This window comes from Psammomys obesus, unplaced genomic scaffold, assembly GCF_907164565.1.
Source record: "Psammomys obesus unplaced genomic scaffold, mPsaObe1.curated_primary_1811, whole genome shotgun sequence".
NCBI classification, from domain to species: domain Eukaryota; kingdom Metazoa; phylum Chordata; class Mammalia; order Rodentia; family Muridae; genus Psammomys; species Psammomys obesus.
In genome coordinates, this window is record NW_026596039.1 from 12,570,905 (window position 1) to 12,582,854 (window position 11,950).

General features: G+C 42.9%; 1 protein-coding gene across 3 annotated transcripts in view; it reads left to right on the top strand.

Annotated features, from left to right (window-relative positions):
• Alg9 (ALG9 alpha-1,2-mannosyltransferase) overlaps positions 1–11,950 on the top strand; it is a 66,977-nt gene that overhangs the window by 13,140 nt on the left and 41,887 nt on the right. For all 3 annotated transcript variants that reach the window (XR_008721790.1, XM_055621755.1, XM_055621756.1), the window contains exons 7-10: positions 686–773; positions 902–1,007; positions 8,176–8,298; positions 10,989–11,143. Coding sequence is in view for 2 of the 3 variants with exons in the window: in XM_055621755.1 (XP_055477730.1) it covers positions 686–773; positions 902–1,007; positions 8,176–8,298; positions 10,989–11,143 (472 nt within the window). In the remaining variant the exon portion in view is untranslated. The remainder of the gene's footprint in view (positions 1–685; positions 774–901; positions 1,008–8,175; positions 8,299–10,988; positions 11,144–11,950) is intronic.

Below are 11,950 nucleotides of genomic sequence, written 5' to 3' on the forward strand. Positions count from 1 at the left end.
TTATAAGGCAGGTGTGGTGGTGCTTCTGTAATCCCAGTGTTGAGGGGAGATGATGAATTTCTAGAGCACTGGCCAGCTAGCCTAGGTGAGTTGAAGAGCACCAGGATCTGTGGCTCAGAGAATGAAGTGGAGAGCAACTGAAGGAGAGTTGGCTCAGCAGGTAAAGACACTTGCTGTGCACATCTGGAGATCAGAGTTTGATCTCTGGGATCCAAATAAATGTGGAAGGGATAGAATTGACTCCTCAAAGTTATCTCTAACCTGCCATGACATGTGTGCCTGCGGACACCCCACACATGAGAAATTATTTATAAGTTAAAAATATGTAATAAAATCCTAGTTAATTTCAGGAGAGAGGTCAGTATTTATCTGTGAGGTAGGTGTAGGGTAGCTTACATTAATTTATCATCAATATATCTTACATGTCCAGATCATACAGGTCAGTGTCAGATTTGTCCAGCAGGTTAATCTTTGTGTTTCTTGTCCATCTGTGGCAAGCATAGCTTTCTGATGGTCCTAGGGAAAACTAGCTTGTTTTTGGGAAGACATCTTGTCACATACCAGCTTCCTTTCTTCTCTGCTTCTGGGAGAGCCATTTTGTTCTCATCTCAGCATAGGCTCGTGTGCTCTGTCCTGAGTGTTTAGTGCTTTTCTTAACGCCTCACTTTGTGTTTCTGTTGAATAGTTTGCCCATTGCCTTTGACTCGCTGGCCATGAAACACAGGTGGAAGAGTTTCTTTCGTTGGTCCCTGGTGGCCCTGATTCTTTTCCTGGTGAGTTTCCTTTCTTGTTCTGCTCGTGTGTTCTCAGCAGCTTCTAGTGTGTGGAGTTTGTTTTATTTCGTTCCCAAGTTTTTCCACTAGCATTTTGAAACTCACACCTGTTTCTTCTTCTGCTTTAGGCGCCTGTGGTGGTCATTGACAGCTACTATTATGGAAAGTTGGTGATTGCACCTCTCAACATTGTTTTGTATAACGTCTTCACTTCTCATGGACCTGATCTCTACGGTAAGGCTTTACAAAATTTGAGGAAAAAGGAGAAAACCAAAACTGTGTTTCACAGTTTTAACCCAATTTTCTCATTTCACAAAATACACCCCACCTTCTCCACTCCCTTCCTTCCTTCTCTGTGGGCTTCAGGTATAGTTCAGGTTGGCCTTGAACTTCTGAGTGCTGTGGGGATATCAGCATGCACTGGCCAAGTGGCATTTTGTGCTGTGTCCTTCTACTTGTTTGAGTGTTTTTCTAGAGAGCAGCAGTAGCACAGCCGCTGTATCTCCGTGGCCGGGGTGGTGGTCAGCACTGACCCTCGGGGCTTTTTATTGTAGTACAGCAGTAGCACAGGTAGCACAGCTGCTGTGTCTCCGTGGCCGGGGTGGTAGACGGCACTGACCCTCTGTGCTGCTGAGCATTATCCCCAGACCTAGACTTGGAGAGCTCCGAGAGTGTAGACTATGCATGGTGTCATTCTGTAGCCCAAACTAGCCTCAAACTTGTAGCAATCCTCCTGCCTCAGTCTCCCACGTGATAGAACCTCCATGCTTGTTTTTTTTTGTTTTGTTTTTAAATCATAAACTACTTTTGAGCTGGTTGCAGTGGCATGTGTCTGTAGTTCTAGCACTGGGAAGGTTGAGGCAGGAGGAACAGCAGTTCAAGGCTAGCTACATAGCAAGTTGAGGCTGGCTTGGGCTACATGAGACCCCATCTTAAGAAACAGCAACGACAAAAAAAACCCCTCCAAACTTCTTAGTACCAGAAAATAAATGTAATAACAAAAAGAAAATAAAAAGTGTCCCATCACCTTCATGTAGAATTACTAACTTTAAGGATTATATTCTTAAATATGTTTTCCATATATACACATTTGATGTTAGTTTTTTTTTTCAGGAAAGAAAGTTTGTAAAAATCTGCAAAGTGAGCAAATGAGACTAGAGTCAGCAAGAGAGAGTGAGTAGGTTGGCCAGTTTAAGAAGAAAAGAAAATGCCTGTAATTCCTCTGGGATGTAGTCTGCAGGTACCTGGGTACCTCTGCCTCTTTCCCACCTGACTCCAATCTTATTTTATTTAACTTCTAAGGGCATCTGAGCTGGTGACAGTTACAGATGGATGAGCAGAGATTTTCTAGATCAGCCAGGACAGTAAATGCTTTATGAACCAATTCCCCCCTTGATGTTAGCGTAGTTCCTTTTCCTTCAGTCTACTTGAATGTCCTGGCCTGTTAGGAATTGGGTTGATATTCTATCACAGGTCAGCGTCTGTGTCTACATTTGCTTGGCGACGTGGCCAGTTGAACCAGTAGCTTACTTGGAAACCTCTAGATGTCTCCCTTCAGCTAGGGAAAGTTTGCGTGTTTTAAATTGCTCCTTATTTTGGAATATTTATAAGATTTTATTTGATTCCAGTCAGTCCAGACTGCATGGTAAAAATCAATTTACATGTGCTCAGTTTGAAATATATTTGTTCTTTGTAGGTGAATAGGTTAATTTGTGTTAATTTTGAAAAACTGGCTTCTCCATTTTCATAAATGGGTCATTATATTCTGGCTGCTTATAAAACTTTTGTGAGAAAATATGAAAGTGGTGCACTTTGATAGCCCTTTAGATAGCTCTAGAAATAATCAGGCTAGTAGGGAAAGTAGAGAAGACTTGACATTCCTAGTTTAATGGGTTTGGTCAGGGACCCAGGGCTAGTTTTGGGGACATAGTAGAGCTATGGACATTAGCATGTGCTGGTCATTTTGCTCAGTGTTTGGTTGAGTAGAGTCCCAAGGTTTTGTGCCACTTTGTAAATGTGCTTTAATTTGACTCAATTTAATTCTGCTCTACAGGATGTAGAGTCCTGGTTAGACTCTTACATGAGGCAAAAGTTTTGCAGGGTTTCTCTGTGTTTCCCTGGCTGTCCTAGAGCTAACTCTGTAGACCAGAGGCCTCAAACTGGTGATCCTCCTGCCATAACTGCTGAAAAATTTTTATACAAGTCTGACTTCCATTCTTTAAGAGGGTTAACTCCTTGCTTCAGCATGTCTCTTACAGAGAGAATACTCTCATCATAGCTTTAAGTTGGAACTCCTTGTACATTATAGGTTTATAGTAAAAAGTTGGCAACAAGGACTGATTGATATCTAGAGTATCGATCAGGACCCTCATTCTTTGTCTTAGGACTGCTTTGGTTGGACCTGATGAGTGCTGACTTGTGATTGATTTATTTTTTTACATAAAATAAGGATAATACATGTAAAATACTTTAAAATACTTGCTGGCTGACAATTGGTTCAGTATCAGCTGTTGTGGGTGCTTTGATGCTGCAAAGTTATCAGGGAGGCTGGGTGTCTCTTGTCATGAGAACTAGGGCTCTTTCATCTAAGGTTTGATACTGTTTTGCATTCTTTTTACTATTTACAGGAGTTTCTTGTTTGAAGTGCCTCATTAGCTGTGTTAGGCACTCACTTAACCTGAAAATTAAGAGTTTCTTCTGGTGATAGGTTTTGCGTGTGTGTGTGTGTGTTTTAATAGCTTTTCATGTGTGAGAACACAGCAAGCCTGTTTATCCCCTTTGGATCAATGAGTAGTCTTCAGTTAAAGAAGCACTGCACTTGGCTCTTGTCTCACAAAACTTGCTATTTCATAAGACTGCAAACCTTTAAGTATAACATAGTAGATTGTGTGCATGTGGGAAGGCAGGCAGACAGTCACAGGGACAAGTCCCTCTGCTGGAGTCAGGATCAGTGTAAGTCAGGAAAAGCAGGAGCCTACCTCCTAGGTGCTGGGTGGGCTGCACTGGGTCTCCCGTGCGCACTGCTCTGGAGGACAAGGGTACCATTGTCTTGTTGGTTCGGTTTGTTTTAGATGCCAGGGCTAAAACAGGGTCTGGCACATGCCAACACTGCCACTGACCTGCATTCCCAGCTAAAGACTAGGGTGATAAACTTGTTTTTACAGCAGAGGTAGAATTTTCTGTTTAAACATTTCAGCTGTGAGCCAGGTGACTTAAGTCTCTCTGTTAGATTGTAAGCATGGAAATAGCCTCTCTTTATTGGTTCTGGTATCAAGGGGGTCCTCTATAGTTTGTTGGCTTAAATAATATCCTGAAGAATAAGCTTGTTAAAAGAAGGAGCATGGGGCTGGAGAAATAGCTCAGCATTTAAAAGCACTGGCTGGTTTTGCAGAAAGCTTGATTCCCAGCACCCACATGGTGGCTCACAACTGTAAAACCAGTTCTGGGAGATCTGATGCCTTCTGTCAGCCTCCACAGGCACAAGGCATGCACCAGACCTACATGCAGGTAAAGCACTCATACACATAAAATAATAAAATAAGGGCTGGAGAAATGGCTTAGAGGTTAAGAGCACTGGCTGTTCTTCCAAAGGTCCTGAGTTTAATTCCCAGCACCCACATGGTGGCTCACAACCATCTAAGTTGAGATCTGGTGCCCTCTTCTGGCATGCAGGCACACATGCAGACAGAACACTGTATACATAATAAATAAATCTTTTTTAAAAAATAAAATAAATCTGAGAACATGAGTTACAAGGTGTAGAAAGGGTGGCCCATCCCAAAGAATGGCTGAGAAGTGCCACTTCTGGAGTTCTGTGCATTTTGTTTGGAAGATGGTCAGGAGCCCTGGCCAGTTAGAATGATGGAGTGACACACAGACACACGCTGACAGCCTGCTTCACATGGGAGTATTGTGCCAAGTCCTTGTTGAGAAAGGATGAGTTTGGTTAAAAAAAGTAAAAGTAATGAGACCTTGGTATTTGGGAAATACAGAGTAGTGTAGACCAAAACTGCAGTCATGGACAAAACATCTGTATGGGGTCAGAGGTCAGAATGTAAAATTTAACACAGCAGCAAAAGAAGCGGTTGGTCTTTCTACTAGAGGCACCAAATTTTGCCTCTGGTAGGATCTCCAGTTCTCAGGTGTTACTCTCTGGTGAGTGGATGTGCTAAGAAGCACATGGCCAAGAGGAGGGTCTGAAAAGAGAACAATGGGTTTTCTCCAGACCTGTGCTTTGCAGGTCAGGTCAGGATCCCATAGACTGGTGATGTGTTTCGTCAGTTTTTGCTGTTACCGGAGGTTTCAGGAGGTGAAGGCAAGAGAGAACCTTTGTTAGGTTTTTTCTATTCTTAAGCTAAAGGGTGAAGCTTCGTGGGGTTCTGATGCAGCCTGCTTAAAGTTGACTGGCAGGCAAGGCTATCCTGGAGCCTCTGCTCTTGGTGACCTTGGCCTCTTGGGTGCCAGTGGGACATTTGTAAGAAGACCTATTATTTAGGCCTCACAGTTCTATAGAATTACAGGTCTTTAAAAAGAAGTTCCCCGTCATTCAGTCTATGGATCAGTAAACATTACTCCTACTTTTGGCCTCTTTGAAGGCTCCCTTAGCTCATTAAGTGAAAGGGATTGAGGCACTTTCCCTACAGAGAGTTGCTGGTGAGTCATCTCCTGCAGCGACGTTGCTGCAGAGTCCTTTTTTGCTCCTGTCATGGTCAGCTTGTCAACCTGAAGTGTGTTTTTCTTGGATTGTCAACTTGGAGTTCAGCCTTCTGAGCATGAGCATGCTAACGCCTGAGGTAGAAGCTGATGCCCTGTCAGGGTGTGTTTGCCATCAGGTATGGAAGGACATCAGCTAGCAGAATTCATCCTTTTCTGTCCCTTTTTGCCTTTTTTTTTTTTTTTTTTTTTAAAGACTTTGGTCACTTGACCTTTCTTTGGTCTTGGCTTATTTCCCAGTGCTTGCTCCATCCTTCAGGGAAGCACATCTATTAGGAAATGTGCACGAACTAGCTGAGAACTTGATTTATGAGCTCACCAAGATCACACAGGAAGTGTGTGGTATGGTAAGCTGTGGTGGAGAGAGTTGCTTCAAATGGGGGTGCTTACCGAGAAAGCATCCATATAGCAAGTATCAGAGAGGGCAGCCTCCCTCCACTGATGGTTAGCATCCTACATGGTTTCACAGAGAAGGTTTCCATTTTCTCTGGCTATCCGCTTTTCTCTACAGGCCCAGATTTCTAGACTTTTGTTATGAAATACAGTGAGTCAAAGGTTGCCTTGTCTCTGCATTGCTGGAGAGAGTGGCTGGTGAGGTTTACCTCTCAGGAACCTGGATCCTAAAGGATTCGGTTTAGAAAATATGCTGTTACTAACTGAAACCCAGAGAAGACATTTTCTTTTCTTTTTGGTTTTTCGAGAGAGGACTCTGTAGCTATCTTGGACTCGCTTTGTAGACAAAGCTGGTCTCGAACTCACAGAGATCCACCTGTCTCTGCCTCTCTGAGTGCTGGGATAAAAGGCATGTTCCACCACTGCCTGGCTGAGATGACATTTTCTGTCTTGAAAATTAAATCATCTAGAGGTTTTACACAACTCAAAGATTAATAGGGGAAAAAAGGTTAAAGATGTCCTGACTTGGGACAGGACTTCTGTTCCTAACCATTTAGTTGTCTTTGATCGGGAATGAACTTTTCCCAGAGGTGGCACACAATTGAACTTGAGCCCTTCCTTGGCAAACCCTCTTCCCTCTTGCTCCTCTGTCTCTAACATTATGGTTTTAGTTTCTAACCTTATTTTGCTGTGCAGGCTACAAAATGTTAGGTTCTTCTGACTCTTCCTCTGCCTCCTGATTACCCTTTTAAGCAATGCTGATTGCAGGAAATTGCTATGGTGCAAGGCGGATGTCACAACACACACTGATTAAAACCGCATGTGTCACTCACTGCTGGATTGAAGTAATCATACAGAGGGAAAGGCAGATAAGAAAACAGCTAAATGTTCAGTGAGGGGGCTGTTTCTTATCATTCAAGGTTAAGGATTTTGAGTTACAGAATAAAAACCATGTGAATGAGACTTGTTTTAGCCATTTTGCTTCATCTGAATCCTTTGGGTTCAGAGCAGGATCTGGCTCTCTGATCATAATCTGGAGGAGGCGGGGGTGGGGTGGAGCTGGGGAGGTTGCAGAGGTGGCTCAATGGTTAGGTGTGCCTGCTGCCCTTGTAGATGATCTAAGTTCGATTCCCCACACCATGTCGGGCAGCTCACAACCACATGTACCTGCAGTTCTAGGGCAGGGCCTCGCAACCTTCCTCCTTATGCTGTGACCTTTTATACAGTTCTTCATGTTGTGGTGAGCCCAACCGTAAAGTTCTTTTTGTTGGTACTTCATAACTGTAATTTTGCTGCTGTTAGGACTTGTAATTTAAATATCTGAGATACAGGATATCTAATATGTAACCCCTGTGAAAGGGTCATTTGACACCCAGGTTGATATCTAGGGGCTCGGGTGCCCTCTTTTGGCCTTTATGAGCACCTGTACCGGCATACACACATAAAACACAACACAACAAAACTATGCTAAGCTTTGCTTTTTATTAAGTATGTACATAGTTATATGTATACACATACACTACACACACACAGACACACACGCTTACGCATGCTAGGCATGTACCCTACCATTCAGCTCTACTCCCAGCTCTGAGATAGTGTTTCTTATGAAGCACATGTACCTATGTGTATGACTGTGAAATAGGAGTTGAACTTTTCAAGGGGCTGCATAGCTCCAAGCAAGTTTATCTGTTGGTTGTGATCATTTGGTCTGCAGATTGTTGAAATTATAGTTAAATTCAAATTATATCTTGTGATGTTTCAGCTTCACCTGGTTCTGTGCTTGTAAAGCTTCTAATGTCAAAGTGTTGTCCCATTAGGGCATGGCATTTGGGAGTAGGTGCAGTCAGGGTCTGTCTGAATCTGTGGTGCTGCTGGAACAGAATTGAGGCTGGTAATGCAGAGGAGAAATGTGTTTCTCCTTCTGGAGGCGCCTGCAGGGTCAGGCCCGGGTGAGGGCTGAACCCATGTGTGTGCTGGGGCACAGTGTTACCACATCCTCAGGAGAAGAGGAGTTCTGCATCCTCTACGTAGAGGACAAGATGGACTAGATTTCTATTGCTGGGAATAAGGTGAAGTAGTTAAGACCTAGTAATTGCCATCACGGCATCTTAACCAGCCTGTTTTCCATCTTCTGCTCTTGTGTATGGCAGAGCACTGAAGAAGGCATAGGCTTGTGGATTTTCATTCAGTTGAGTGTTACATTGTCAGTGTTACTGGAGCAAAGAGAATGAGGGTCAGACACTGTAACAGGTGCTGAAGGCATCACTAACGATTTCCTGTCTGGTCCCCTCAGGTACAGAACCATGGTATTTCTATTTAATCAATGGATTTCTGAATTTCAATGTTGCCTTTGCTTTGGCTCTTCTGGTCTTGCCGCTGACTTTTCTTATGGAGTACCTGCTGCAGAGATTCCATGGTAAGTTGTATGTGAAATGGTAGGTTTTGGGGGAGGAGAAGCAAGTAGCAGGTTAAATAGTAAGTGGAAAATCTGCTCATTTTAGTCTCCATTTTCTCTGTGGAAATGGTTGAATGACTGAAATTTCAGTCTGTATTTGTAGATTATTTGAACCCATGCTATGGTTTGGTTAACTGCTTGAATTAAGCAAGCTGGAGCTTTGTATTCTCTTAGGCAGTGGTTCTCAACCTGTGGGCTGCAACCTCTTTGGGGGCCACATATCAGATATCCAGTGTATGAGATCTTGACATTAATAGTCAAGCTGGGTGTGGTGGTGCACACCTGTAATCCTAGCACTCAGGGAGGCGGAAGGCCTTTTCTTCTTTTCTTCTCGAAAAGAAATTCATAACAGTAACAAAATCACAGTTACGAAGTAGCAACGGAAATAATTTTTAGGTTGGAGGTCACCAGAACATTCAGAACTGTATTAAAGGGTCACAGCATTAGGAAGGTTGAGAACCACTGTCTTAAGGGAAGGAGTTCACTGCGATCTGATGTCACCAGGAAGCAGAGACACTGGGAAGAGTTGAGGAGAGAAGCCTGTTTGAACCATCCCACTTGTAGTTGCGGATGGTTGTGTTCAGCGCTGCATAACCCATGTTGCAGGCAAGCACTCTGAAGCAGGAACTGAAGCAGCAGCAGCTTTGGACTTGGCAGAGAGCAATGCTCCCGGCACCCTCTGCCGTGTGGCAGCATGTTGCTTGCTCTGACTGAGTCCCACAGCTGCTGTTTTCTCAAGCAGAAGATCTGGGTATCTGGTGCCTGCACTGTGGAAGACAGATTTGAGCAGAAATTCACAAGAGATTTGGAACGATTTAGCTCGAGACATCTCAGTTGGATCTGCGTGGCAGATGATTGATCTTTCCCTCTCACCCATTCTGCTTTTCTTGTTAATGGTTTATAAAGCATGCTCTGTCTAGACAGTGAGGGGATCTTCACTCATTTAAAAAGATTTAGAAAATGATCTGTGGGGGTAGGGAAAAGAGAGGAAAGGGGAGTGGGAGAGAGATGGTATATCTTGTATATAATACCAAAAGAGAGGAGGGTATATCTTGTAACGTATGTGGAGGTCAGAGGACAACTTTTGGGAGGCAGTTCTCTTTCCATTGTGGGTTCTGGGGATTGAACTCAGGTTGGCAAGTTTATATGGCAGTGCAAATCACTGAGCTGTCTACTGACCCAAGGTCAGTAGTGTTTACTTCCAAAGAGTTCACAGTTGCACCAATGGTCTAACAAGCTAAATCCGACAGCTTGGGAGGGCTCTTTCTGTCATGCTATAGATGTAATGAACACCAGGGGGGGCTGTCTGTCCACCTTTTGCCAGGATTTTCCATGTCCCTCTCATTGTGAATGGAATTCTCTAGCAGGAACGTGGGCCTCAGTGACTACTGTGTTCCTTCCTTCCTTTCAGATTCTTCAAGTACGTTTTGGCTCCAACATTGTGATTCAGAGTAGATGCAATACTATAGAGGAGAGAAAATGTAATCAGGAAACACCTTTTTAGAGTACATTTATGTTTGTTTTGAAACACTCCCACTGAACATGGTAACACTCCTGTCAGCAGCACTCCAGAGAATGAGGCATTTGAAGCCAAAATGGACAACAAAACAAAATAGAGCAGACTGGATTGGGGCTTGATGAAAAGGGTTCAAGAATTGTAACCCCCCCCCTTCCTTATCCATGCCTGTTTGCAATATTTACTTAACTTACTTAGAGCTATTTTATTTCAAGTCCCATGTCTGGACATCACCTATAGGTCTCCTTTTGAGGCTATTTTATTTGGGTTCTTATACCTCTCCCTCCCTTCTCCCTTGTTCTATCCTAATTCCTTCCAACACTAGGTAGGAGAGATAGACGGTTAGTGGGGAGAGGGGTATTGAGATCTTTTTTGGATTGCTTCCTGCTGATTAGGGGTGTTGAGTTTCTTGGGGCAAGTCCAGTCTTCATCTTATCAGGATATCTCCAGCTTGTCTCTTTCTGACAAACCAGCAACAGCAGTAGCAGCAGGAGCAGGAACCAGGAGGAGGAATAGCCATGCCTCCTCTCTTGGGGCTCTGGCATTTTATACCCTCTCTAGAGTCCCCAGAATTAAAACTGGAAGAATCATGCCTCTGCCAGAGCACACATGAGGCAAATATTCTGCTGCTAGGAACAAGCTGAAACATCTCGTTATCTCAAACCTGGAATTAAAACTGTGGGTTCTGTTATGTAAAGACCAGAATTCTTACTACGCATGCCTATTTTAACAAACCCACCGGTGTTTGCATAAAAGGATTACTCAGAAAGTGGATTTGACTAATTTAAGGAGTCTTCAGTCCTAGTGGCAGGACACATCACAAAGAACATGCTTTTTATCTGTGCCCAACTAGAATTTATTAAACTCTATTATCCATTAACTGTACTTTTCCTTGTGTTTTAACCAAATCTAGCATATTATACCTCCCTCTACGTTTTAGATCTCTTGGAAGAAGAACTCAAGGAGTGTGTTCCTTTCTGTTCGGTGTCTCCGTAATACTAAGAATGAGGGTAAATTCCTAAGCTGAAACATTTTATGGGATGTCCTAGGATATAGTATCAAATTAAATAAAAAAAGTTTAAACTAAATATATTGTTTTGTTCATGTGATGACATGAATGTTTTCTGTCTTGCAGTTCAAAATTTAGGACATCCATATTGGCTTACCTTGGCGCCAATGTATATTTGGTTTATAATTTTCTTCATCCAGCCTCACAAAGAGGAGCGCTTTCTCTTCCCAGTGTATCCGCTTATATGTCTCTGTGGTGCGGTTTCTCTTTCTGCACTTCAGGTGAGTTGCAGGGAAGCATTCGTCTTACCCCGTTTTCTCTTATTGCATAATTGCTCAGAAAACTTAAGGGCAGCTGAATGTCTGAGTTTAATGCCTAGCCAAGGCTATTCACCGAGACCCTGTCTCAGTGAACAGCAGCAACAACAAAAACTCTTAAAACAAGATACAGAGTGCACCTTATCCATAACATAAAACCTGCTACAGAACAGACTCTGAAAGCTTTTTGTATTGACAAGGATATACGGCACTCTATTTAAAATTGCCAAATTTTAAATAATGTTCATTTGTCTCCTGTCTACAGGATTCATTTACTAATACATTTTAACTTAGCTTATGGGACACTAAGTATGGTGGCACTGGGGCAGACTACACAGAACGTGTGTTTATAACTATTAGGTCAGAGTCGAGCATAACCAGGGCTTTGGGATTGTATCAGACATTTACAGTATGGGACAGTTTGTAAACCTGACTTAAAGCTGGTCCAGGCCAGTTCTCTGGCAGTTATTTTTATATTTATTTGTTGAATTATCTTGTTGTTTATGACCTCAGTAGTTTGGAACTCTCTTGTGCTCTTGCTACCATTTGCAATAGTCAGGGAGAGAGAAAAAAAATAAGATGATAGGTTTTTGTTTTTAACAGATTTAGTGAGAATTCATAAACAACAAGTTCAGCTTTGCCAAGTGTATCTTTTTTTAAGAAAACTTTTTATTGATTTTTGTCCTGCTTATCACCCCGTCAGCTCATATCACCCTTCACTCTTACACACACACACACACACACACACACACACACACACACACACACACA